The 26,820-nt window shown below is 40.8% G+C and overlaps 1 protein-coding gene across 1 annotated transcript in view; it reads right to left on the bottom strand.

The window, feature by feature from the left end:
* scara5 (scavenger receptor class A, member 5 (putative)) overlaps positions 1–23,343 on the bottom strand; it is a 45,669-nt gene extending 22,326 nt beyond the window's left edge. The window contains exons 1-3 of the mRNA XM_036550214.1: positions 23,007–23,343; positions 18,807–18,934; positions 15,131–15,262 (exon numbers count right to left, since the gene is read on the bottom strand). Of these exons, the coding sequence (XP_036406107.1) occupies positions 15,131–15,262; positions 18,807–18,927 (253 nt within the window). The 5' untranslated portion in view covers positions 18,928–18,934; positions 23,007–23,343. The remainder of the gene's footprint in view (positions 1–15,130; positions 15,263–18,806; positions 18,935–23,006) is intronic.
* Between the last annotated feature and the right edge of the window lie 3,477 nt (positions 23,344–26,820).

Genomic DNA, 26,820 nt, shown 5'->3' on the forward strand with positions numbered 1-26,820 from the left:
ACTGTTCTTGTATTTACAATAATAGCCTGAGAAACCATCAGAGATCCAGATGCTGGAGCTCCAGACATAATAGTTTTTATACCACTTAATACCTTTGTCTCTCCCCTGGGCAGTTTTCATTTTTTACTGTTATTAACGTGACTTGATGTGACTCCTTACTGTGTTATTATGGGTGAATGCTGATTGATTGATAGTCCGTAACATATAAGTGTCTCTGTGGATCCCGCTCCTCCCACTCCTGTTGTGTTTACTCCGGAGGGGTTTTTTTTTTGTCCAGGGATGAGACTTCTCACGTTTCCATCAATCCACTGGATCAATCATTTGCCATGCATTCCTCAGCTGTTTCTTTCAATCACTTTTTTTTTTATCAGCATTCCCTGCTAGAGCAGAGCTGAGAGAAGGTATACATCCCATGATGGATTTTTCACAGAGGACGCAGCACGTGCAGATGAAGGGGCTAACTGAGGGACCGTGCCCATCGTCACATGACCCGTCATAAAATCCCCCTGCAGGCATGAGCAGAATGCAAGGGAAGGTGCCCACTTCACACGCAGCCAATGTTTGTGGATTCCTATCCCATGCTGGTGACTCGTGAGGAAGGCAACACACTTTATATGGTGAAACTATAAGTCTCCATGAATGAGGCTGACTGCCAAGCAAATACATCTTTCAATGTGATGTCAAAAATAATGGTAAACACAATATTTCTATATATATATGCATGATACATTGAACACATAACAGAGGAGCAACAAGAAGAACAATAATGTCAGAACAGAACATCCAGGATTACAGAAAATAGGCAATAAGCTGACACTCAGAGCTATTGTGCAATAAAACCATGAAATAGGAAAAACACATAGACAACAACTATCCTTAAGTGCAACATATTAATATCATACTAACATTACCATACAGCCTAATAGTGATAAAAGCAATATTGGCTTAAATCATTAAATAGTCCCTTGATAAGTGTGAATATTCAAAAACAGAGCTACAGTTCCATAATGGAAAAGCTCTCAATGTAGCATGTAATCCTTCAGAGTGTTTAAAGAAAAAACCATAAAGTTATTCATGCATTTTTTTCCATGGCAGGACACATTGTGGTTCCTCACAGATACAGCAGAATGGTACCCACCAACACTTCTTGCTATTTTCACACTTCATATAATTATGGATGCATATGGATGACTGTCAGACTGGCACTGGGCAAATCCAGACTACTTGATGCTTTGAAGGTGTTCACGGTTGCTATTCCTCATCTGTTGGCATTCCTTTAAATCTGCAATGTGTGCTAAGAAGTGTGGAAATCACCACGTGTTAACAATACCTCACACACGTCTAAGGGCGTGTGGCCTGACTTCTGAGTTTGGCATGGAGCTCTGAGGGCTTTAAGAACAATATTTCAAACAAGACATTCATGAGTCCCTCCTCTCAAATTTGGCAGCTTGAGCTTGCCTAGCTGGATGATCTATCTGTGAAGATTTTGTGTATTCTGTGTCTATTACATTTAGTTAAAATCAGCAGCTTTCTGGTACCATGGGTCATTTGATTGTCATTCGAAAAATATGCTAAAAGGAACAGGTTTCAAGAAGGCTTGCTGAGGAGCAGACTCACTGTTGCTGTCACACCTGAGGAACCTGTTAAAGACCCATGTGACCTTTTTTACCCCCATCATCCTCTCTGTTCTAAGCGTTAGACTTTTCCTTGTGACCACTTTGTAGAGTACACAGAGCAGCACACAAATATTCACCATGACCCCATTGCTGTTTGATTATGTCACACTGAATGTTTTTGCCATCATGCGAAAATCCGCTGCGGACACAAACGCTTTCTCTGCCAGCATATTATCGTACCCTAGCTGTGGGAAGTATGACGGTCTTGTTTTGCACGGAGTACAGAGGGCCCGTCTGCTGGTTCACCAATGAACAGGACTCTGGCATCCCAAGTGCCACTACGTTATCACACAACCTCGCGCGCCCACACCAGGAATGTGGAGGCTGTGTCCAGGCAGTGTTCTGGGGGTAACGTCTGCCAACGGGCCAGTCTACAAAGGATGCATTGTCTCGTAGCCAGAGAGGCTGGCAGACAGACGTCAATCCACAGATGAGCACCTCCCTTTGATTCATGCAAAAAAAAAAAAACCAAGCAAAATATCTAAATGGTACGAACTTTATAGCGAAAGTGCCAGCCAAGGAAAATACAAGTGCCTATTTCCAACACTGCTATTAGCACACGACCCCTCAAGCCAAAAGCAAAAATTCCAAAATCAACTCATGCAATTGTTAATAATATCTAAAACACAGACATTACACAGTGAAAGCATTCAATAATGAGTTAGGCAAGTGCTAATGCAGACGCAGGTTAGGTTATATGCATGCTCCTCATCCAGTCCTGGTACCTCCTGCAGCGAACCATAATCAAGGCTGTTTCACTGTTTTGGTCCTCAGCCCTTAGTGCTGATCACTGCTGGGTGCTGACAGAAAGGATGTAAGGCGCTGTTGTTTTTAGCTCATCTCCCAGCGCAGCCCATGGCGTGCGTGTCATCTGGAAAACATTACAGTTTTGTATGGGACCGTCTGACTCAGGCTCTTATTAAACAGGGCTTTAACTTGTGCTTGGGCACTGATGAAAGCAGTTTGGAGGCGAGAGACATCAGCAAGCATTTCTGACTGGCTGCGTACCTATCCTTATATGTGACTGGTAATGTGACCTGCTTTAATTTTGAATTTTTATTAAAGATGTTATAGAGTACAATTTTATCCATTGAGTATGGCACTTGTTTGGGAACTTAAATGACACTTCAGTAGTCAGTTATAATTTCTTGTAATAAGAATAATAATAATTGATTACATTTACATAGTACCTTTCATGGTTCTCAAACCACTTACAGCGCAGGGGGGACTCAGGTCAACCACCACTAAAGTATAGCACCCATCCGAGTGATGCATGGCAGCCATTTTTTGTCAGAATGCTCATCACACATCAGCTGAGGTGGAGAGGGAGGGAATTATTTCCAAAATAAATTGCAAGATAATTAGTTGACCAGGTTGAAAGCACCTAGTTGGGGATTTAGTCAGGACACTGTGAAATCCCCCACTCTCCGCGAGAAGTGCCTCCAGAAAGACTTTAAAAATGGAAATTGTTTTAAAGGTACATTTACAGTATATATGTATGCAGATAACCTGCAGTGGCAAGTTTTAGCCTCACATAGATAAGAAAAATATGATTTTTACCCAGGCCAAATGTGATTTTTTTTTTACTCTTACATTATCTATGCTGTAAACTTTGTTTTGTTTTTTTTCTCAGGAATGTTTCAACAACCTGGGAATTGTGGTTTTGATATTATTTTTTGTATGGTGTCAAACATGAAAACAAATTATTTCAACTGTTACACTAGCAATTCCATTTGGCAGATTAAACTAGCTATCTGGAAGACCCACACAAATGAGAATTCTGACTGAAGCTGCAAACGATACTGATTTTAAGCACAATGATGGATGAGGGTTTGGGTGTGGTGGGAATGTCATTTCACAAGGGAGAAAACCTATTATGTGTAAATGTTTGTGTAAATTCATCCACATGGACATGCACTGCTGTTGTGTAAACATTCTTCATTTAATAATGTGGAAATCTTGCCATTTTTGAGTCCTGTATAACTCCACCAAATAGTATTACTGCAGGTTCTGTGATCTGTGTTGATCTGGAATATTGTTATACTGCTTTGCTTCCCCTCCCACATTAAACAGTGATGCTGAACAACACATTAATAATCAACAGTTACTGGTGTGGATGAAGCCATTGCCTGTGCTGAGGAAGTGGAGGCATATCTCCAATTAAATGAATATTTCAGAATGACATTCATTAAATACATTTTGGCTTCATCTGAGAATTTCTGTGGTTCCTCCTGCTTCCCCATGGAGCAGAGGAGTGACCCTCTCAGTTCCCCAGTTTTCCATGTACAATAATAAATACAATAATTAAGTACAATAATTAAAAATATAAGCCCATACCACATGGGTTCTGACAAGAACCCTGTGTGTGTGCGTGTGTATGTGTGTATGTGTGTGTGTGTGTATGTGTGTGCGTGTGTCATTTAAACACACAAAGCATGACACACCATTAGAGAGGAAAAGCAGTTGTGAAATGAGAGAGCTTTAACAGCAACTTCTGATATTGTCACAGCCCCAGTTCACCTGGCTTTCTGCACAGCATACTTATATGTTATCCTGCTTATGGTGCAAGGCATTAAAGGTGATGGTGCCTTGAAACAGCAGTTTAGGAGAACAATATCGCCAGCAGGGAGTTCAGTCTCTTGGGAGACATCTGCCTTGATCATTTTGACGAGGAGGATTCATGCCTATTGCATTGCCCAGTGACAGAGTCATCTAAGAAAGAGGAGCCTTAGAGCTTTCCCACTGGATTGGAGTGAAAAATGCAGGGGGTGGGGTCAGTTTTCATTACCATCCCCATAAAACTGCATTTTATGTGGTAAAGAGCAATACGTTTCCCCTACTGTCTCGACAAGACCAATACTTTCTTTAATTTCCTGTTTCAGGCATAACCTTTATCCGCTATTCAGACAAATGCCATCACAGGATTAATCCGACGGAGCACATGAATAATTGAAAGGTCCGCAGTCTAGAAGGCTTGTCTTTTGAATGGCTGTTGAGTCTGGGCTGGCCCTTCTCAGACAGAGGGTGACCTACAGCAGCAGGGCTCACCGCTACCATCGCCAGGCGCTGAGGTGTGGGAGCGGCTGGACAAAGCGCGGACCATAGCTCAGGACAAGAGGAATCCGGAAAAAGCCCAGGCGCAGCCAAGCCGGCCAAACGACCATAAAGTCTGCACCCCGCTCCGTCCGATTTTGTTTCACTTTCTGCCAGCTGGGTTCAAAGCGCACTTCATGCTGGGACGGGAATTGAGTTGCCGGAGTGATCCTTTCTGAAGTACGGTTAGTGGTTTCGTCCACTCTGGCGGAGCAACAAGGGCTTCCCACACCTGTTCTCTCACTTCCAGGGCGCTCAGGGTTGCTCCCGCACATTTCCTGTTTCCCATGTGACCTTTAATTAACTTAATAACTTATACTCTCTAGTTTCATTACCCCCCCCCCCCCCCCCCCCAACACACACACACACGCGCATGCATGCATACACTCCAACCTTCAGGCATTTCTGCTTGGACTATTCCCCTTTAGACAGCCCATCTCCCCTTCAATGAGTGTTCGCTGTGACAGCTTTTCACTTTAATCATTTCATTTCCTATTTTTCCAAACTCCTCTGTGGAAACTTTATGCATTCTCTCATTTAAAATAATTAAAATTAGAAAACACAATAATGACAACGTAATTATAAAATGGCTTCCTTAATAATGACAGCACAGGGCTAAGCACAATGTTGAAACTGCTCAGATATCTCATGAAATAAGCAGGATTAAATCCCCACATGGCTTATGTAACTTGGCTGTTCTATCTCAGAGTTCAAACGCTCTGAAGTCAAACTACGCTTTGATTCAGTCGGGCTCAGCAGGCAGCCATTTTGTGACTGTGTTCCACAGTTTGTTTAATTCGCTTCTGCATTTTTTGTGCATTCATCTCCTCACGAGATGTTTGAAAATGACAGCTAACAGAACCCCTAATGACAATGCTTGTTCTTTGTGTGTTTTCACAGAGCCGTAATTTCACAGTTGCCTTTGGAGGCAAAGGGACAAACACAACCCATCATGTGGCCTTTAATATGGGGGTGCTTAATTATCTCTTGAGTGAAACTGAGCAACATTTAGAGTTGCAATTATATGGCCCGCTATTCTCTTCGTGAAAGAGGGTGTTTCTTTACACAAACAGAGCACTCAATTCACTGTGCCCACTTCAAAAAGCCCTCATAATCACAACACTCCCATGCAACGTACTGGACAACAGTCACCATGCTGTGTTAAAACATTTCTTCGTTTTGTTTATGTTGTCGCCAACTGGTCTTTTTAAAACTTAGTTTGTCATTCACTTTGTTTCCTTCAACCTTCTGCAGTTCTCTTAACTTCTGCGTCAGCCTACTTCCGTCAGGTTCAAAATGTCATATACAGGGCTATTTGAAAGGGCACTCAGTGGAATAGCTTCCTGCCTCTTAACCACTTGACTTGTCTTTGTCTTGGCAGATGAAGAGGGAACCACTAAGTGTTCAAGAGATTAGTAAAACACAAGAATGGCTGTGAACATTGACTTCACAATGAATGGTTTACAAGGGGATTGTGGGATTCCTTGGCACTAAAATGCCATGTCAATGCTCACTTGTTTTATGGCGAGGTAAATGAATTTTGTTCCTACTCTGTTGGTAACCCGAATGTCTTCAGTAAACAGCTGACAAAGAACGCTGTAGTGAATAAAAGCTTGTGTACACAGGAGGACATCTCATTGCAGCAGAGATGAATCACGCTGCTAGGGTTTAAATACTAATTAATGTGCTGTTTATTAATTTGCCATTTATGTCTTCTCAGCAAATAAATGGACGCTGAGCTTTTCCGCCAAGAGCACAATGATTCTGCTCACCCCGCAAGGACGTGGGCACAAAGGTGGCTCAATGCAGCACAGAAATGAAATAAGAGGGGGATTGAAGAGGGGGCAGGGGAGGCGAGCAAAGGGAAAGAAGCTAGATCATGGCAGGAATGCTATTTAAGGGGGGTCCAACTGTGTTGCCAAGCAACATACGTTTGCAGAGTCTCTTTCTCAAGACCTGATTAGGAGGTTGATATTTAAACTATCATTCTTAAAGAAATAAAATGAACACTTAATAAATAAGCAAGACAACTTATGTGGGTGAGCTTATCAATGCATTTTTTGACCAATACTAAGAGATATTTTTCTTTTGTATGAAATTGCTTAAAATTGTACAAGTTGTACTTACACGCACTGATGTTGTGAATGTACTGTTCTTAAGGCGGTTGAAATCAAGCTTAACCCATATGGTTTAAATTTGTGAATTTCTATCTTGTGTTATGTTAAATTAAGCAGGTAAGTACATTCTTAAGTTAAGACATCCTAAAAAATAACTTGTGGTAACATTAAGCCTAGCTTTTCAGTATTTTTCCTCGAGGATATCTGCAACTTCAGCTGCCTTGCCTGATCCCTGTATTCGTAATATTTCGCCAGAGATACCCACTGCCAGTTAGTTAGAGCTGGAGCAGATGAAACCTCAAAAAGCTGGCCCCGGACCATAGATCTTCATCTAATCTGACAGCTCGTGGTTATCTTGGCCTGAGGCTGGGTTTTGCGTAACGAGAGACCTCTGGGACCGAGCCCGGCTTTACCTCATCATCCGTGCTCCATGAAGTACGCCAAGCAGTCGCAGGGCTGGTACAAAATTACATCCCAGCATGCATGGAGGCCAGTCGAAGCTCTCATTGGTCACAGAATGCATGCTGCATGTCAGGATACAAAGCAAGGCCACAAAATGGCATTGACCAGGGCTGCTGACAATGATCTATTATATCTCATATAGAATAAAACAAACATGCAGAGGCTGCCCTGCATATGTTACACGAATAACAGTACTTTTAACGTTACCATCAGCTGTACATTTTTTTCAAGCAATGCTCCAAAAAAAAAAGAAAAGAAAGAAATTTGACTCCACCCTGGGGAGAGCTGAGATGAGAAATGGCCAGGAAACCAAAAAGCACACATCAAAAGAAAGAATTTGCAAACAAAAAATGTGAGGCCACAAGGTATGGGGCAGTCCAAATTTTCACACGACGGAACTAATTTTAAGCCCATTACATTCACGTTTGCTAATGGAAGCCAGACCAGCAGACTGTGAGCTGGGGCAGCAGTTCTGCATTGGTCCACTGGTTCTCCACTCTGGGCCATTCCCTCACAGAGGACACAAGATGAGCAGGTACAGCTCACAAGTGGACAGAGGAACCCTGTGCACAAAAAAGAAACTCACATTGGTGTGAACATTTTGTCACATATGGGACATGGCTCAATCCAAGTCAAAAAGATTTATTCTCCAGCATTATACTTGAACAGCAAAGAGTTTGATTTCTTCATTAATTTCAAAAAATATATGTCAGGGTAACCATTATACTTTAAGCAGTGTGGCATAGTGGTAAGGAGCAGGGCTCAGAACCAAAAGGTTCCCTGTTTGATTCCCCACTGGGGTACTGCTGTTGTACCCTTGGGCATGGTACTCAACCCATAATTGCCTCAGTAAATCTCCAGCTGTATAAATGGATAAAACTGTAGCCTACGTTAGTTGCCCTGAGTAAGTGTGTCTCCTATGTATAGTAATGTTCCTATATGCCTAAATATTGTAGTTCCTATGGAAAAATGGAGACATTTCAAGGAAAGCAGAGAGAAAAAAAAATCAATATGCATTGTCAATATGCATGGAAAATTACAATTGTAATGGTGAAGCCATGCCCATGACACATGGACCAATCAGGAACCTAAAGATCGAGAGATCATTCCTACTGATAATAGTCAGTTTTTCGGCAGTGATGTCCTCCAAACTCACGCCGAGGCTCCTCGAAGCTGCCGTGACCTGATATGTTTCAGCCTGAATCAATGCCAGCGATGGCAGCTGGACGTGACTTTTCATCTCCCTCTCCACACATTAAAATGTCTAAACTTTAAAAATCTCCACAAAATTATATTTCATTTTTAACTGCAGCGTAAGGAAGTATTGAGACACTATTTGCAATATGGCCTAAGGACAAAGGATATTATGACCTGGTGCTGTGCCAGTAGAATTATTGGAAGTGTCTGGTGATTGGCTCGGTCAGCACACATCCCATCCAAATGGAATCATCATGGCGATCATAAAAATGAGCACACTCCACCAATAAACCATGTTTTTTGTGTTTCATCATCTAAGCAGCGTGCCTTTGAGGAAAGCTGTTTGCCCGATTCAATCACATGAAGGTCACAAGGCCCCGCCTTGACTGATGAAACACCCTCTCCACATGAGCTTCCTGAACTGAGTGTTTATTGTTTTTGCTGTCAAACAGGTCTTTACGCATGCTTTCAATGGTTGCAGATATTAACAAAGTGTGTCACTTTTAAAAGCAGGTTAATTTTAGCTTGCTGCGAAGGATCCATATGGAGTCATTTACTTACATTTATATTTGTATTTAGTTTAGTGTATATTTGACAAATAAGACAAATAATAACATTATACAGCAGTATAGAGTATTATACAGTATTTCACATAAAAGTTCATGTGACATTATTCTCACTACAAAAATCAGAGAGAGGTCATTTCAAAATTTTAAAACATATGTAAAGGTGTGTCCCATATTCGAGCCAAAATTGCTTTTAGTAAGTCATTATTGCACATTTCATCCCTTTTCACTGGGTTTCTTAAAGTCTTAAAAGACTTAAATGTACTGTGCAGAAATAAAGATTTAACTTATCAGAGCATATGGTTGAGTTAATATGTCACCAGTATATAACCTCATATACCAGGTGCTTCATACAGTTGAGCATTTACTCATCTAAATGTTGAAAACTGAAATCAGGCTGACTGTTAGTGTTCATCTACACTGAAAATCTGTGTTTTCATGAATACTTTCAGGTGCTATCCTCTGGGTGTGTTTGTATTTGCTTTTTTTTCTCACTCCACAGGTGTTTGGGAATCGCTCCCTCGCAACAGCTAATACGGAAGACTAAGGAGGTCGGAGGATATCTCTGGAGGTCTTGGAATGTCTTCAGTGGAAATTAATTTGAGAGCATTGAAATATAATACTGTGTAGAAATATCATTTGGCAGGAACACCTGAACCTAACACCCGAAAGTCATCAAAAATGGAATATTCTACACCGCAAAAAATGAGGTGCTATGCATAGTAACCAAAAAACACAGTAGGGGATTAAAATGGTGCTGTCTTCTTCTATAAACCTCCTTGCATAAACAGGATACTACCTTGGTTCAATCACTTGTGTATTGTGAAACCTGATTGCAGCATTTATATACCATGCCCATAATAAGGATCAATGACAAACCTTGGGGACAATATCTGGTATCATTAAAGCAAAAGCACACTGCATGTTCATTACTAAACATACAATTAATACTTTGTAAAATGCATGTTCAAGTAACACAATAAAAACATGATAAACTAGCACTTGAACTTTCCTTTATGGTTCTAATAGTGGATTAATTTAAGGCATTAATCTGATGCTGAGTTCTCCTCATGTGTGAGCCTATGAAGTCCTCCAACTTTGTTTTCAGATGACGCTCCTGATATTGAATTATAACTGCCATCTTTCACACTTCAGGAGTGCTAAACCACAGACTCAACAACTGCAACTGACAAAATGGCATACAACTGGTGTACGCGGAACACACAGATGGTATAACTGTGGTTGGGAAGAGATCGCTTTCTGATCCAACAATCGCAATTCATTTTTCATTCATCCCATGCTGGTCATGTTACACTCCACTCATATTGACCAGGCAAGCTTTGACCAAAAATCTTGGATTGAATTTCATCTGTAACAAAGAAGTTCACACAATAGAAGTAAACACACAGCACTCAGTTGACCTAAGGTTACTATGTTTATGAATTGGGTGTTTAAAATATGCTTAATACCAAATTCAAGTCTATATGGCACAGGCTTTATGTCAGTTTGACTGTTATTCCCAACAAGACAATATCCACGATATGATTAAAAAGACCTATCAAACAGTTTTATGTAAATTCATTTTCAGAATATTTTCTTTTATCAGCCATCACATTACTTTCCTTTCCAGTCTGGCAGCATTTGAAACAATAACATTATTTTGATATCCACACCAATGTAAATAAAAGGGCTGCTTCAAAGAGCAATTCAGAGGGCAATATCTGTGTTATTAATAACAGTTATTTGATCCTTCACAAGCTGTCTTTCAGAAAAAGGTTTCCAGCTGGTAGAGCTTATGCAAACTTTCATAGCTGTGTCACATTTAAATAGTTTTTAGTAACCATTTGTGCAGCAGGTATACATAACCAAGGTTCAGTGAGCGTGCTTACACCATTCTACTGCTCTGTGAATCAGCCCATAATATGAACAGCATGTCTCCATCTAGAATGTCTTTCAGCATATGCTCTGTTTACTTTATCCAAAGTGATATGTTAGCCTGAGAAGGCACTTTAGCTAAAGGACCCAAAGGCATTGGCAAAAAACTACAGCCCTTAAATCTTACTTTTTTTACATATTGCTTTGGGCTATTTTTGCACATTGACACACGTTATAGAATTTTTTTGCATTTGTAGCGCTCAGGCTGTATTTAGTATATACATTATATGGTTGCTATAGTACTGTGTGATATATCTACAGTGCTTCAGATATCATATGTTTTTTTTCTGGATGTACTGTTGTTGATGTGGCTTTATTACATGTACATATGTACATTTGCTTTGTGAGTCATTCTGGTTAAGAGCGTCCATCAATTACTAAATGTAAATGTTGATGCAACAGAACTAAGCCTTTGAGAAAACAATTTGTGTATGGTTGTAGCCAAAAAAATTCTCTTTTCTCCACTAAATCCCAACATTTTCAAACTTTGAAATCTGACTCTGTCTTAAAGTGGTCAATAGCTCCCATAGCAGGCATGATCTGGTTATGATTCACAGGGTCTGCTTACACAAATTCATGTGGAAAAGCCAATTCATTCTGCCATAATTCACATTCTTATTCAAATGTTCACAGAGCTCTCTTGGTACACCGCATGCCCTCCTGTCCCAAATTCTAAGTTTGGAAACATCTAGTTTCAGGATCAGGAATAAAGCACAGCTCTCTTCCAGAACTCAGACATGATTGAGGATAACACAGGATGTGTTTGAGAAGAGCAGCCACACCAGTGCCTTTCCTTACTTGGCCATGTTTTAATGTCGTTGACCTTTCTTTCACTCTCACAGGCACTCAGCCTATATGGCTACATTCAATCACAAAAAGAAAGAAAAAAACGTCCACTGCTTTTCCTCGTAAACTTCCAGAATAAGCAGTGCTCTGTCTTTCCACACACAGGGCTCTGTTTATATCAGACACAGAGCGGATCCCAGTGGCTGTAAAAAAGGATCAAGGATCCACTCATACTGATCTGGTCTGGGAGTAAGATCAACTTGATCTGGGAGGCACTCTGATTAAAGCCCCTTTTCAACAACAACCCCTGATAGGTCAGTAATGACTTCTGTCATCACAGGGTCTAACAAAATGTCAGAAAATGCTTACCTATGACTCACTGGTTTGAAATAGTGTTAATGAAATCTTGCTGATTCCCACCTGCACCGTTAGACCACCTTCCCCTTCTCTCTTAAGTATCAGTTATTACCACAATAATTAATTGAATATGCAACTGAAGCAATATTATGGCCTCCACAGTACCAGGCCACTCCTTTTCTAAATTCAGACAGCATGCAGATATGGGTCAGCTGCTTATTATTTGCACAATAATAGTTTAAAGATTATGATGACAACTGAACATAAAATCTTCTTTATGTAACAATCAGAAATGAACAGTCCAATGCACAATACACTGAATATTATAGGTTATGGCAAAGAATGTACAGTAGTACATGTACAGTATTCATGTGAAAATTACAACCCCTGGGAGATTAAGTATGTGTATCTATCACTCTACTGTCCTTCAATTCATGCTCAGATAAAGCTGACAGTTCTGGGATGAAAAACAAAAAAAAACTGTAGTGTCTGTGTCTTTCAAGCTGTTTCACGGTGTTCTGTGAAATAGCCAAATCCAGGGAAAGCTTCGCTTTTTCTTATCTGAACAGAAGAAGCACTATTTCTGATACTACAGGCAGGGTTTCTGGGAAAGCGATGTGTTGGCAGCACTGTTGACTCGCAAGCTTAGTAAGGTCACATTTGAGACCCCATAAATACTAAAGTATAAATGCAAATTAAAAGCAAATGTGGATTTTGAGCAGACTGGGCATGCTCCTGTTCACACTGGAAAATTGGCCGAGCACTCTGAAATGTCTCCTGTGAACAGTCATTTTATAATCACTCAGTTCCACAACCATCCACATTTGACTCTGGATAAGCTATCTAAATGTTTAATTTGTTACTTTTTCAAATTAGCTGTGCATTAAACCATAAAATTACCAAGAGCGTTATTTCAGTATCATCCTCACTGAGAGTTACAAACAGAGCAGCTGTGAGTTTCACCCATATTCTGTCAATTGTACACATTTATACAGTAAATAGCATTGTAATTGTGATTTTGGTGGATAGGGAGTCAGAAGGTGTGTGACTATCCAGATTTCGAAACTCAAGAGTTTCTACTACTTTAACCTAGTAAGGTCTGTTCTTTATAAATAGTGGTGTCATGTGGCTACACCACAGGGCAGCATGAAGGCTATAAAGTAAAAATGAAAGCTAAAGCTGAAATGAAACTCATTTATAATGAAACTATTTATAAGCCACTGAGCCAATATTTGTCAGATTTGGTAGCCAAAGCACATATATTATTCAGATACAGTGCAATTTACACCCAAAACTATTTTCTGAAATGCTGATTATTTATAACCATATTATTTCAAACATACAACAAGGATCATGCAGTGCAGACTGTATTGCACATTGACTTTCCAGTGATCAGCCTTTCAGAATAACCCCAATAATTGGTAGTACCCCTTGACTGCAACACCCCCTGCATTAACCCCCCCTTTAGGCAATGCAGAGCGGTTCCAGCCAATTGTGGGGCAAAACTCTTGTCCCTCAGCAGCATGGCCCACCAAAGCATTCATCATACACAGAGTGGATCATGGGATAGGCGGATCTCTCCCAAACAAACCAGAGGTCGGAACCGCTCTGGGCACGGGGGGTTTGTCAGAGCTGATTAATGACAGCGGAGCTCCCTCTTCAACCACAGCCACATGAGGACAGGCTTTTCATCAGCCAGGAGAAAACCCCAAGCCAGCGAGCCAGCCCTCGACCTCCAGGGGGAGGAGAGCATGCTGAGAAGCATCCAGTAACCCCCCCCCACCCGCTCCCCCGGGGCCCCCGCTCCTATATCTGCCGCTTACGATAGGGGTCAGGCCGTGTGGGAAACACAGCTATTTATTCAGCGAGCATCATGTTCTCGTGCTATGCAGAAGAGGTCCTGGGCAAACTGCGCTCTGGCAGCTTCAACCTCCCAGGGCCCACTCAGTTAGTCACGAGCGCAGACGGGAAACATACCCTGTGACCAACACCTTGACTTTAAATGCATGTGGTTCCAATTCAGGTACCAGGCAATCACAGCTTTCAGATGTCACCTGTCTGAATGAGTTCATCTTGAGCCAGCTAAGAAAAAAATATACAGTTTCAAGGTCTGATTGTGAGTGGCTCTATGCATCAATGGGCTTCACATGCCATCTTTCAGGCAGACAGCCCACCCAAAATTAAAGCTATTCTTGATTCAGTTTTCTCAGAAAGCCGAACTACTCTACTTAGTCCTGGTGCTTTTTTTCTGGCTGCATTTTGAATTCTATAGCTGAACAAGTTTACTCGAATTACCCACCCTGTCACTTTCACAGACTCAAACAGGCAGTTGGTTCAAATAAAACAGTGGGGTACACTTGCAAGTACAATCTTTCTGCATTACCTACAACAGACCAAGTGTTTTAATGTGGCAGAAACTGAAAGTTTTACCATTAATGCTTACTCTTGTGGGATCACTGATGTCATTCATTGCACAGTACTAAAGACCACCTTTTTCAAATGAAGACAGATGGACTCAAATCCACCATTTCAGTCCAGGAGCCAGAAGATTGTTGTGTGCATATTTAAGAGTGTGAAAATATTAAACTTTGCTTTTTCTTAAATTCTCACAAGATGGTTTATTTTAGCAAACAATGTATTATTGATGTTACCTAAGTTGCCTATTTATATAATACTTACACACTTATTATGACATGTGTTTCTCAGTGTAAAGTACAAAGATCAGTGCGATTAAACTGAATCTTGGCCAAGTCACACAGACACAGATTTCAGTGATCCAGAGCCTTCTACAACCTTAAAGAAGCAAGATAAAGTGGCAGCAACATCCGGAACATCTGTTGGTTCTAGTTCTCCTTTGTTGCACTACTTTATCTCTGGTCTGTTTGGATTTATGTTACTTATTATGTACAAATCATCTGTCATAAGCAATGCGAGGTCTTACCTGCTATGCAGAGACCAAAAATGCTCAGCAGCACCAGTATATACAGGGACACAATGGCATACTTGATGGCTGACAGGGAATCCAAGTGGCCACAGCAGTTGTCTGGTTTTCTTCTCTTCTTGGTGGAGCTGACTGCAAAGACAACATGTTCTTCAGAATAACAGACCAGAATAAGGAGACCCAGGGACACATAAGACATGGTCTAGGGATCTGTTTGGTTGACTTATGAAATATGCATTTGTGTTGTCAAAATCATTGTAAAACCAAGCCCTTAATACAGGGTTTTCCAGCCTGTGAGGATAGATTATTTATTCTTTTGGCCAGATCAGCAATGTTTCAGTGTTGCATGGTTGCATTATTGTTGTGTACTTTCCAACTTTCCATTGCAGGTCCTTCCTCTGTATGTAATTATATACACATTCTATATATTAGACAAAGTGGCCATCTAATTACACACTATGACTTGGGTTTCAATGCTGGCAAGAGTTTTCTTTTCTTATCAACCCTGCTTGCATTGTGACTCTTGTAGTCATCCTGAAAGACAGTCTGAAGCTGGGATCAGTAGGGTTTCGCCTGGGATTTCAAAAATATGTCTCTGGACCAGCCTCAAAACAGACCGTACATCAAACCCCCTCCTGCACAAAAACACAGCTACCGCTGCAGTAACTCATTCGACCACTAAACACACGTTTCAGGTTAGCTACACTGCATATGCGCCAGTTTTTGCCTGGAAAGACATCTTATGGAATGATTCAGATGTTCAAGCGAGTGATGCTAATGCCATGCTTGTCATGTTTGCAAAGTTCAGTCTGAATACACAAGGTTTGGACAGACCTAATTTGTGAATTTGAGATTTGGAAAGAAAATATAGGAAACACAGGGAGTACTGTGGCAGAGCAGCCTTGATTTTTCAGTGTATCATTCCCATGTATCAACACTCCACAGAGTCACAACCCAAGAGCACATTTGACTTCTGTTTCATTAAAAGTAAGTTTTTCAAAAGGTCTGATTTGTCAGGTTATAAACTATTCACTTATCTTGTCCTAACATCATTTCCTGAGGGTAAATATCATGTACTATTAGTTTTCCCTGGCTTCTAATCCAAGCTACAAACAGACAGCAAATGACTGCCTTTGTCATCACAAACAAACTGGCCCATTGGCTGATTTCAGATCTCTGTGAGGGCTCTGTGAGGTAAATCCACGGGCATCTACTAACATGCATCGTAAAACCTAATCAATTGTCCCACTTTTCTTTCCATGTAAATAAAGAGTCTGTGAGCCATTTAGCTCTGGAGTTAGCGAGAAGCAGTCCAGAAGACACTGTTCAGCTTATTTTCCATAAACATACTTCTGCCTTCCATGCAGCATGGTTTCAATTGTCCCAGGACGGCTGATGTCATTTCATTGGAGACAGGACTCAGATTTTTCTTTTTTTTTTGCTGCACACAAGCTGTGAGCTGGAATACTCTGTAAGCATTAACCTTTCAAGGGCCATGAGCAGACAAAGCTCTCACAAATAAAATCCAACCATGGGGAGAGATTCACTCTTCTCCTTACAAGGGCAAAACGGCACACAGCTGCTTGAGACTTTAAGAAAATAAAGTACACCAAAGTTAAAGCTTTGCAAATGGTTAAGCAATTTGCGGTAAGTGCACGTTCAAGCAAATACTAATAGTGTCCTGAGCAATTACTTTTAGTGATGCGTTTAATCTACCACACTAACAAAGAAATACTCTCAGGACATGGTCCTCGTTAGATATGGCACATTGCCTTCTGTTTAGAATACAATTAACATCTCACTTGTTATGGACCATTTGCCAACGCTATGTGCTTATGCAACAAAAGGTAATGTACATACATCCTTTATGTACTTTTGAATGCAATTAAGATATAGTAGCACTCAGCGTGAAATTAAATGCACAAGGACGTAATTAATACCAATTGTTCCTTGGCAAAGTTTTACTTTTAATTGTGAGGATATAGTCTTCAATACTTTATCCTAGATTTCATTGTGAGCATCATCATGTCTGTCGTCTAGGCTTCTTTGCAAGACAGACACAAGTAAAATTGATCAGTTGTATTTGTAACACCTCACTTGTTGGACATGGCAATGAAAATAAGCTTGCTGTACATGCATAATTACAATTTCAATTTCCAGATCTCTTCAGTAATTTACGCTTCCGCAAAGCCACGTGTGTCACATTTTCAGCTAAGCTGCCCAAGATATCAGGTAATTAATACACTGTTTACATATCTCAAACATTCACATGAGTCAACACCATGCATTGGCTTGATATCATGCAGTGTAGGGCTCTGGATTTATGCATGAGGTGGTGTGGAACAGCTTGTTCTTTTGAAGAATTTCTCCAGCATTGAAAAATAAATAGCTAATAAGACACAGGACAGAAGAGGGAGAATTGAGAGTGTAAGTGATACGACATTATGAAGGCACTCTCCCAGACAGGTCTGTTAAACAGGAAGTATATACATATAAAGCCATTTCAGTAAGCAGATGTGAATTTAGCTTTTAAAAGGCACATGGTGTTCTAAACTGAAGTTAAATCCAGGGAAAATGCTTGATTGGACATGGAAAAAGTATGTGCAAGTCAGTTTCTGAAAGGTCACTGTCCTGGTTTGTACTTGGTCCAACAAAACATGTTCCATGGGCTTCATGGTTAAATACTCTATTGGCCTTGTTCCCTGTTATCTATAAAGTAAACTACCTGTAATATAAGATACATGCAAAGAATAGCCCTAGGATTCCTTTAAAAATGAACATTTTGTATTATTGTTCCAATTCCCCATTTGTTTTCCATTTTTCTGAATGTGCTGTGCTGATGGCCATTGCTAAAGAAGACTTACTGCACTATATGCACAGATGCACCTGTCTAAGCCAAACTCCTCCACACTGCATAGCCAGCATGCTTTTCACACAGGAGAATGCGACCTCTGGGACCTGCAACCATGTGTCATATTCCCCATATTTATCTTGCAGTCCAGGAAGTGACCGACTGCAATGGGGCCTTCTCGTGCGTACAGCCACATGAGTAGTAGCATGCATGTTTCTCTCTTCCTCCACAACTCAACAGAAACTGACAAACAGCCTGTGAGGATTCATGTAATACCCAAACCACACAAATATTAAATCATGTTATTATTAGCATTATTGCCATTGCTGCTGTACAGCTTATGAAAGTGCTGTATGAATTGTAATGTCCTTGTGTGTCACAGTTTATGGGAGCCTTTTGGCAATAAATCTACCACCCTGCTTCTGGTGAAGGGAAAGCTGTTTGGTGTATTGGCTAGATGCAGTGGTGCAAAATGCACAGTTAAAAAGTAAAACAGGGTCTGGGGACTATCCTCCATATTAATTAAAATTTGATATGGATAAGATGTTGTGCAAATAAAAATTCTTTCCACCACTAGTAATATTAGTCCTACTAGTTGTAAGCTCTAGAGATGTATCACTAGGGTGAAACCCCCTTGAATCTCACTGAGAGCTTAACTGAGGATTTTCAGTTCCACACCAGGAAGCTCATAACGTCAAACTGAGTTCTGAGACATCAGAGACTGGATGGGAAGCAAGGACATAACTTTGTATATAATGTGTATGTAATGTGAAAACTGTAAGTAAACCAAACAGATAACACATAGATAGCATGCAGACTTCTCACCTTCTTCACACAGGTTGAGTTTGGACAGGTTCCTGCTGTTGATGCCTTCATAGCTTTCCTCATAGAAGGAGCCGTTCTCCCTCTCCTCGTACGTGCTCAGGTACATGGCCTTGTTCTCCATGGAGATGCTGCCCAAGCCAAATGGGACAGAGAGAGGGAGACCGTTTTCTCATGATCTATTAGACGTGAAACCCGATACATGTGTGCATGCGTTTCGCCCCAATGCATGACCCATAAGTCTCCAGGGCGAATACCACCCAAGTGCAAGAAATGTATCAGGATGACAAATCGAATTCCGATTCCACATGAGAAGATGATAAATGTGTAATCATCCGTTTCCATAGTGTTGTTCTCAGCCATAATCACCACCATCCATCCCACTATAGTAATTACGCTCTAATACAGCACAATAGGCCTCTTTCCATCTAACGTTATGTTAAATTCAGCAGGTTTTAAAAGGTCTTTTCATGCTTGTTGCTCAGTTGAGGTATATGAACATTCATCACTACCAGTGGATTAGAAGAACAAAAAAAAAGAAATTAAAAAGAAGGCAATCCTGAATACAAGAGTAAAATATGGACACTCCAGTAGAACTGTTGGCAGGACAAATCTAATGAAGAAAGACATATTACATCCTAGGCTCCATTTTTTTAGCTTTGTTTATAACATTGAAATCCCCTGGACTGCCCCATCTGAAAGCTTTGTTTTTCATGGACTGTGGCCGAGACATAGCAGTTTATAATTGAGAGTACCTCACAGACAGACTGGTAATTTGGCTGTTGAGTTCTTACACTTTAAAGCAGCACACCAATGAGTAGACTAGAACCATGTAAACAAGAAAAAATAAGGTCTGAGTAAAAGTGATGGATATTTTGATCTCAACTGCCATCTAATAACAAAAAGTCCAGCGTTTATTTATTTGCTCATTTACAAAAATGGGCAACTATTACAAAATTTGAAATTAATTAAATTAAGACCCGGAAAAAAATAGTTCCTCACTTAATCTAAAACAATTACAACAGGAAACAAACAAACCCTGTATGCATACACTGTATGGGTTGAATTATGAGGAGCCACGAAAAGAATGCAATTTCCATCCAAGTCCTCCTGTGCTGCCCTCTAGTGCCATAAATCAGTGCAGAGTCCACAGCGAGTCAGCCGACAGCAAACATTCGCAGCTGAACAGCTGTCTGCAAGAGACGCTCCGCATTCCAGTTTCGCTGGAGATTCCACCAAATAATCTTAAAGGCAAAAGGCATTAGGGAGCCTTTCCAGCACAGAGGCAACCTGAATGGGAACTCCAAAAAAGCAAAGATCTAGTCTACAGCCCCTGACACACCGCCAGATATGAAACACCCTCTTCCAGAGGAGCAATCGTGGTAAGACAAAGACATTTCGGATAAAACCAAACAAGCGAAAAGACAGCCACCTTGCGATCTGTCATGTCTAGTACAAACAGAGGCTTTGGTGGTGCAAATTACAGGAGACTATTGTGCTGTTTCTTGCATTCTGTGTATCCCCTCACATTTTTAAGCAAAACTGAAATAAAGAATTCAAAAAAATTACATTCTTTTCAGCAATGCGGATTTAGAGACATACAAGACGTGGACCTTTACAGTTAAGCACATGCTGAAATATCTATCTGTGATGGCCATATTATCACTTATTTTTCTCTCACAAACTTATGATGCTAACATTCACTGTATGCTTTTATGCTTTGCATAAATTGGGTTTTCTTGCATTTTTCCAGGTGAACATGTATGGTGTACTAAGAAAGGAAAACTATGTGTTATCTAAGCATGGTCAAGACTTATCTAATGTCTTATCTAACAGTTGAAGAACTGTTTTTTGATGGGTCAAAATAAGTTGGCAGTACTTTTCAAGAAGGCTAATACATAGTATGTGTGTGCCCTATTAGCATGTCTTGCACAAAATTAATCTTTTTTAAATTAGTTAATAAATTAGTGTGTGTGTGTGTGTGTGTGTGTGAGTGTGTGCGTGTGTGTTTGCATGTGTGTGTGTCTGTATGTGTGTGTGTGTCTGTGTCTCTGTCTGTGTGTGTACTTGCATGTATGTGTATGTGTGTGGCGGAGTCTGTGGGGTAGGGAGGGGGGTATGTGAGCTCTTGACAACATAGTGAAATGTTTTATGTATCTTCCAGCTTGGGATGAAAATCCTCTTTTAGTGGAGTGAGGCATTTTTATGTGTTTCTGCATGTGAGACTGCCCGTCAACGATCCAGGTTTTTACAAAAGGACAAGTCAAGAGACGGATGGAGAACTGTTGAGCAAAGTCATTAAATAGCATTCAATCTGGGCTTTTCATTACGCAGTGGGGGCTCTGCTTGGTTTTTCTGGTCTGGCAGACACAGCCATTAGCACACCAGGCTGCTAGGAGACCTGGGATTACCTCTCATCATCGTCACCCTCACAGGACTCTGGGAAAAGGCCGACAGGCACCTTCCAGTGCCCCAGCGGCTGTGCTTTCTCTCAGAACTCCGCCTGCTTTGTGGGGGACCTGCTCACACTGCCTGACAAATAACTTTCCCAACTGGAGGCAACCGCTCTGCCAGCCTTCAGTTTCTGGATGCCAGAAAGTCTGCTTGTCTATAGAGTATGCACACATACAAATGCACACGCACAGACACACACATGCATGTACGCACACACACATACACATAATCATACATGTGCACATGCAGACACACATGCAAAGATACGCACACACATACACACACAGAAGGACACTCACAAACACACACACATGCATGCACACACATACGTGAACATTCATGCACACACACATGCACATACACACTTATGCAAACACACAGCTGCGCGCATTCACACACATGCAAACACACACGAGCACACAGACAACCATGCACTCACAAGTTCAAGACCACACACACACATTCACTCCAACATAGAGAAGTGATGTACTCCACCACTTGTTCTTAATACTACACTATTCCCAAGGGTATAGTTTTAATTTATTTACTGATGACCAACCACCTGGCCAACTTAACTTCTGTAGATGCATTCATACTTATCAACTTGGGTAAACCCTAATTTACCCAAGAGGATCATCTGATTTCTCTTCCACAGCGACGATTTGAAGAAGTGCAAGAGAGAGCAAAGGCAATGAGTAGCCAATCAACTGATTATACTAGGCGGCCAAACTGAAGGAAATGGAATTGGGAATTTTAAAAGCACAAGGATCTTTCCACTAATGAGTTAAATCTCTTTGCACATATGTAGTTAGCCATTTCCAAAGCACCACTCAGGCTGAGCGCAGTAGAAACTGTTGAATCGTGCCCGAGTGATCACAAAGCCTGCCGTCTAGTCAAACGTTCCTGCATCCTCTCTGAAATCTTACAGAATGAAGTCAAAACTGAGACAGCTCGAAACTTTACAGACGCAAAACATGCAGAGAAGACGTGTTTTTGGTCCGTACTGTGTCTAGCGCGTGGGACGCAAGGTCATCACTGAGTGCGTGTGGTCTGTCTCCGCGTGAGGGGAGACCTATAACGACTGGGTGGCGGTCGGACATGAGAGACAGAGTGGTTTTGTGCGTAAACTCGTGAGATCAGTCAACCATGCAATCAAATGCACTAAGTCTTTTTGTGAATCATTAGACGCATGGATACCAATCTGTGACTTCTGATGCGCTTTTAAACGTGCTGTACTCCGCGCTTGTGGCTTTTTATTTATAACTGCTGTTCCAAAATCTGACAAGGTAATTCCCTAGAATTCATAAATGAGCTCTCGTCTCCTCACACACCATCACAAATGCGGTAAAGTGTAGAAGAACCAAAACAGTTGAAGGGCAAGACGATTCGGAATTTAAGTTCTAATGTGCAATGCATTGAAATTATTTCACACCACGTCGTTTTAAAGCTCATGAAGAATCACATTTTGCTTCAGATAAAAAAGAAGACTGAAACATCTAGGGTGTCAAACTGGTATATTTTATACACGCTTACAAGCTTAAATTCCTAGTGATCATAGAAGCTCGTAATGTAGGTCTAATCGTACTGCTGAACAACTGCAGCCAAAGCTTGCTTTGCAGTCAAGTGTTAGAAACAAGTGTAGCGATGCACAATGTTTGGTCATTACTTTGTTAAGTGTGACACGCGATGTAGTTAAAGTTACATGACTAAAGAACATTGCATATGACATAAGAAAACTTTGTCACTTACCTCGTCACTTGTGAATATAAAGCATGCGTGAATAGCTCCACAGTTGAACACTAGCACTTCATGTTTCTAATCCTGGGTTTTTTATCAGGACGAATGTTTTTTCGCTTGTAAACTTATTTTTGAGTAAGGGTCTTAGCAGGCTTTCATCTCAATTGCTGAGTTCTGTAGAGAAAAAAAGACCCATAACAGATAAATACTATAACTCACAACAAGTGAACTGCGCATCCGCACCAGCGATGCCTGGATCTGTCAGTATAGTTTTAACAAGCGAATGCAGGGTGAGCACAGTGCGACGTTTAGCCTCGCAAAGGCTATTCTAATTAGATACGTATTTACTTCATTGTATAGTATCTCGTTTCTCTGCTTGTGCGCCTGAGGCAGTGTCCAATAAAACTGTATTAAAAACTTTTATGTTCTTTTTAACAAAAGCGCCCTCTACTGGAGATGAAGTTGAATTCGCTCTGTCTTTCCCCGCTCATACATACACACTTCGGAAATACCACAGATTCAGAGCATCTGAAGATAGTGCAGAACGGCTGAAAGTACATATTTCAGAGGCACGTAAATCTTGTCATTACAAATTGTCCCCTACCTGCAACACCTTCTCAAAGCGATATATCGAATTAGTGAGTTAAAAATGTGCTGCTAATGAGGTACAGCCTTTTTCATTCACCCAGATTCAGGACAGGTCCAGGTTTGGTGAAAATGGTTGTAACCTTAGCAGGATATTGTACGGTGGTGGGTGACTGCTGTTCTGATAGAAAGCAGGTTGTAGTTCATTCCACCACTGGAGGCCCAGTATAACTCTTGAAGGGGAGCAATGGAAAGATCACCAGCCTTGGAAGGCGCTTAACGTCCAGGAAAGACTAGGGAGGAATGACTGTAATTACTCTCTGGAAGTGTGTGTGTAATAGAACATTATGTCTGTACTGTGGTAATGAGGAGGTTTGCAGGCAGAAATTCTGTGGGGTTGAAATGGGATGTTTTCACATATTCCCCATCGCGAGCGGTGCAGAGTTTCAATGCAGGCTGCTGTTGCACTGAACGAACATTGTATGTTCTCGGTTCATGTGATGGATGGCTCCAGTGTTGGCAGGGTTCAGAAAGGAGTAGTGGGGAGCAGGAGAGAGTCTGCCAATGAGCTGACTGCAAGACCTGCTTTATCATGATAATAACAGATGAGAACAGGAAGTAAATAACGAAGAATGTGTCTGTTTGTGTTTATGTGTGTTTGTGCCATGTGGTGCTTGTTTTGTTGTATGCAGGAATAAAATGAGTACCTAAAGATCCTCCATTCAAGGGAACCTCTCAGGGAGTTGAAGAGGCAGAGCTGCATATATTAAGGTGGCTGACAAGATTTAAATCAGGAAAGAAAGCAAAGTGAGTCCAAAAACTGAAAAAAGTCTCATATGATGCTCCAACTACAGTGCTCCAGAGTGGAACTATTACCCACACACATATACACAAGACACATCTATGGTGGGGGAGGGGGGATTCTGTACCACAGAGCTGAAGATGAGAAGCATACTGTGTCGCAATGGGTCAGTGCTGAAATTGTATACCAGTTATCTTCACTGATAAGTAACCTTCTAATTCCACTCAGACCAGACTACTAGGTCACTTATACCCATTTTCCTTTAGCATTTTGTGACATGCACAAACAGTTTGAGACATTTTTCTCTAGTGTGCCATGATTTACTCAGACAATTTCAAGCATTCTCCTTTAGAGTTCAATGGCATACCCTGGCGGTTTCAAGGTGAGGGGGACCAGGAAGATGATCCCTGTTCAGCTTTATATGCATCTCCTCCATGAAACTTAAGACCTGGAAACAGTTGCCACTAAGGGAAATGACAAAGTAGAAGTGATTGCCTGCCGTGCATCATCAGAGCCCTGGCATACTGTAGAGAGTGAAGTGAACTTTAACATTTAGCATACCTTCACATATGAGCAAAAGCATTGCTGCTTCTACGTATCATATTGGGACTGCTAGGGAAACAGGAAAAAAACGGGCCTTTTTTGTGCTGTCAGATTAAGTAAGAAGATCTCAGACTATACCCTGCGGCCAGCGTTTATATCAGTCAAATAACGCTGTGCACTAGGCTTTTTATTCACTGGAGTAATCAATAACTTTTTTTTTTAAGTTTGTGGATGTTTTGATATTCTTGTGACTGAAAGCAGAATATAATTTTCTTCTTTGTGAAACTTCCTTTCCTTTATAGAAAAAAAGGCCATTATGTACTTATAGTACCATTATTTTTGTCATTTATTTGCTTGGTCTAGGGTGATTTGCATTAACTAAATCAATTAAAGGGATAATCACTAACTTCCGATGGATGGCAGTGTAGCATATTGATAAGGAGCGGGGGTTGTAACCAAAATGTCGCTGGCTTGATTCCCCACTGGGGCACTGCTGCTGTACCCTTGGGTAAGGTACTTTACCCACAATTGCCAGTACATATCCAGCTGTATAAATGGATAGCATGTAACAAACATATACATGTAACATAACAACATACATATATTGCATTATATGTATGTTGCTCTGGATAAGACAATAATGTAATTTAATCAGGTTGTAAATCCTAATCTAATCTAATAACAATAACATGGCATGCACATTGCAGGTGAACATTGCCAACCAAATATTTTCATACTCTTATCTGTGTTGAAATTAGATTATTTACTGAACAACACAATGAACCATGTGATCCTTGACTAATCAACTGAAATACAATCAATTGATTTGTGTTATCCTCTGCCAGTCAGGGACTGTGTGGAAATGCACATTTGACTTATAGGTTTTGTATTGTTTCTCCCATTACACTAAGCAGTGTTTTTACTGTAAATATGTAGCATTAAACCTTGTTCATTTAACTTTGTTATACTTTCTGGCTGAGTTTATCTTCCACCACCACCAGGCCTTATTTAGGTGGTCTTTGGTGGTCTGTGTTGTTTTATTATTGTTACTGGTGCATAAGTTCAGGGCTGTTTTTGTTGTCAGAGTAGTTTATAAGTTATGAGACTGTTATTTTAAACTCCCATTCCTTTGCGCTGGATTTAATTGGTCAAGTATGCCTGCATGGACCATAAAGCTCATAGACACACATGCCCCAGGGGATACTCTCAGGGGCCTCACAGATGCTGTGCCTCCCCCACCAAGACACAATCTACAGATTTCTGATTTCAGATCTTAACAGACAACAGATTAAATGCAAACCCTGCTCTACTGGGCTGGGAACTCCGTGCATCATTTGTAATTAACATTGACTTCCTGTCTTATGTCCGGATCAAAGTTACTGTCCTGACTGCAGTCTGTAGCAGCACCATCATAACATTGCAGTCTATTTCGTGTAAGACAGTTCAAAAGGCCATCTGTAAAAAAAAAAAAAAAAAAAAAAAAAAACTACCGCCATTTTTTTTACGATTTAATTGCAAAAAAACAGAAATTGAACAGCATGCGAACGGGAGGTGCAATTTCTTCCATTGTTCCAAAAGGACCAGTTTTAAGATTACACTGTTAAGTAGGCTTCCATCGTAAAACTGATGTTTTTCATCACGTGTTTCAAAAAAGTGTCTTAATTTTATCATGGCAATACCACAGTATATTCCGACACCTGTGCATGCATGTCTGATACTGAATAAGCGACAAGACGAGCACAAGAATACGTTGAGGCGCTGAACGTTATGTCAACACCCGCATTTGTAAATTCGTGGTAAATTTTCTATCATCCCAATGAATGCAATAAAACAACCGCTGAATTCATAGCGTTCCTTCCAGCGGAGAGCGCTAGAGCAGCTGCTTCCTCTCATAGT

Source organism: Megalops cyprinoides, chromosome 17, assembly GCF_013368585.1.
Source record: "Megalops cyprinoides isolate fMegCyp1 chromosome 17, fMegCyp1.pri, whole genome shotgun sequence".
Taxonomy (NCBI): Eukaryota; Metazoa; Chordata; class Actinopteri; order Elopiformes; family Megalopidae; genus Megalops; species Megalops cyprinoides.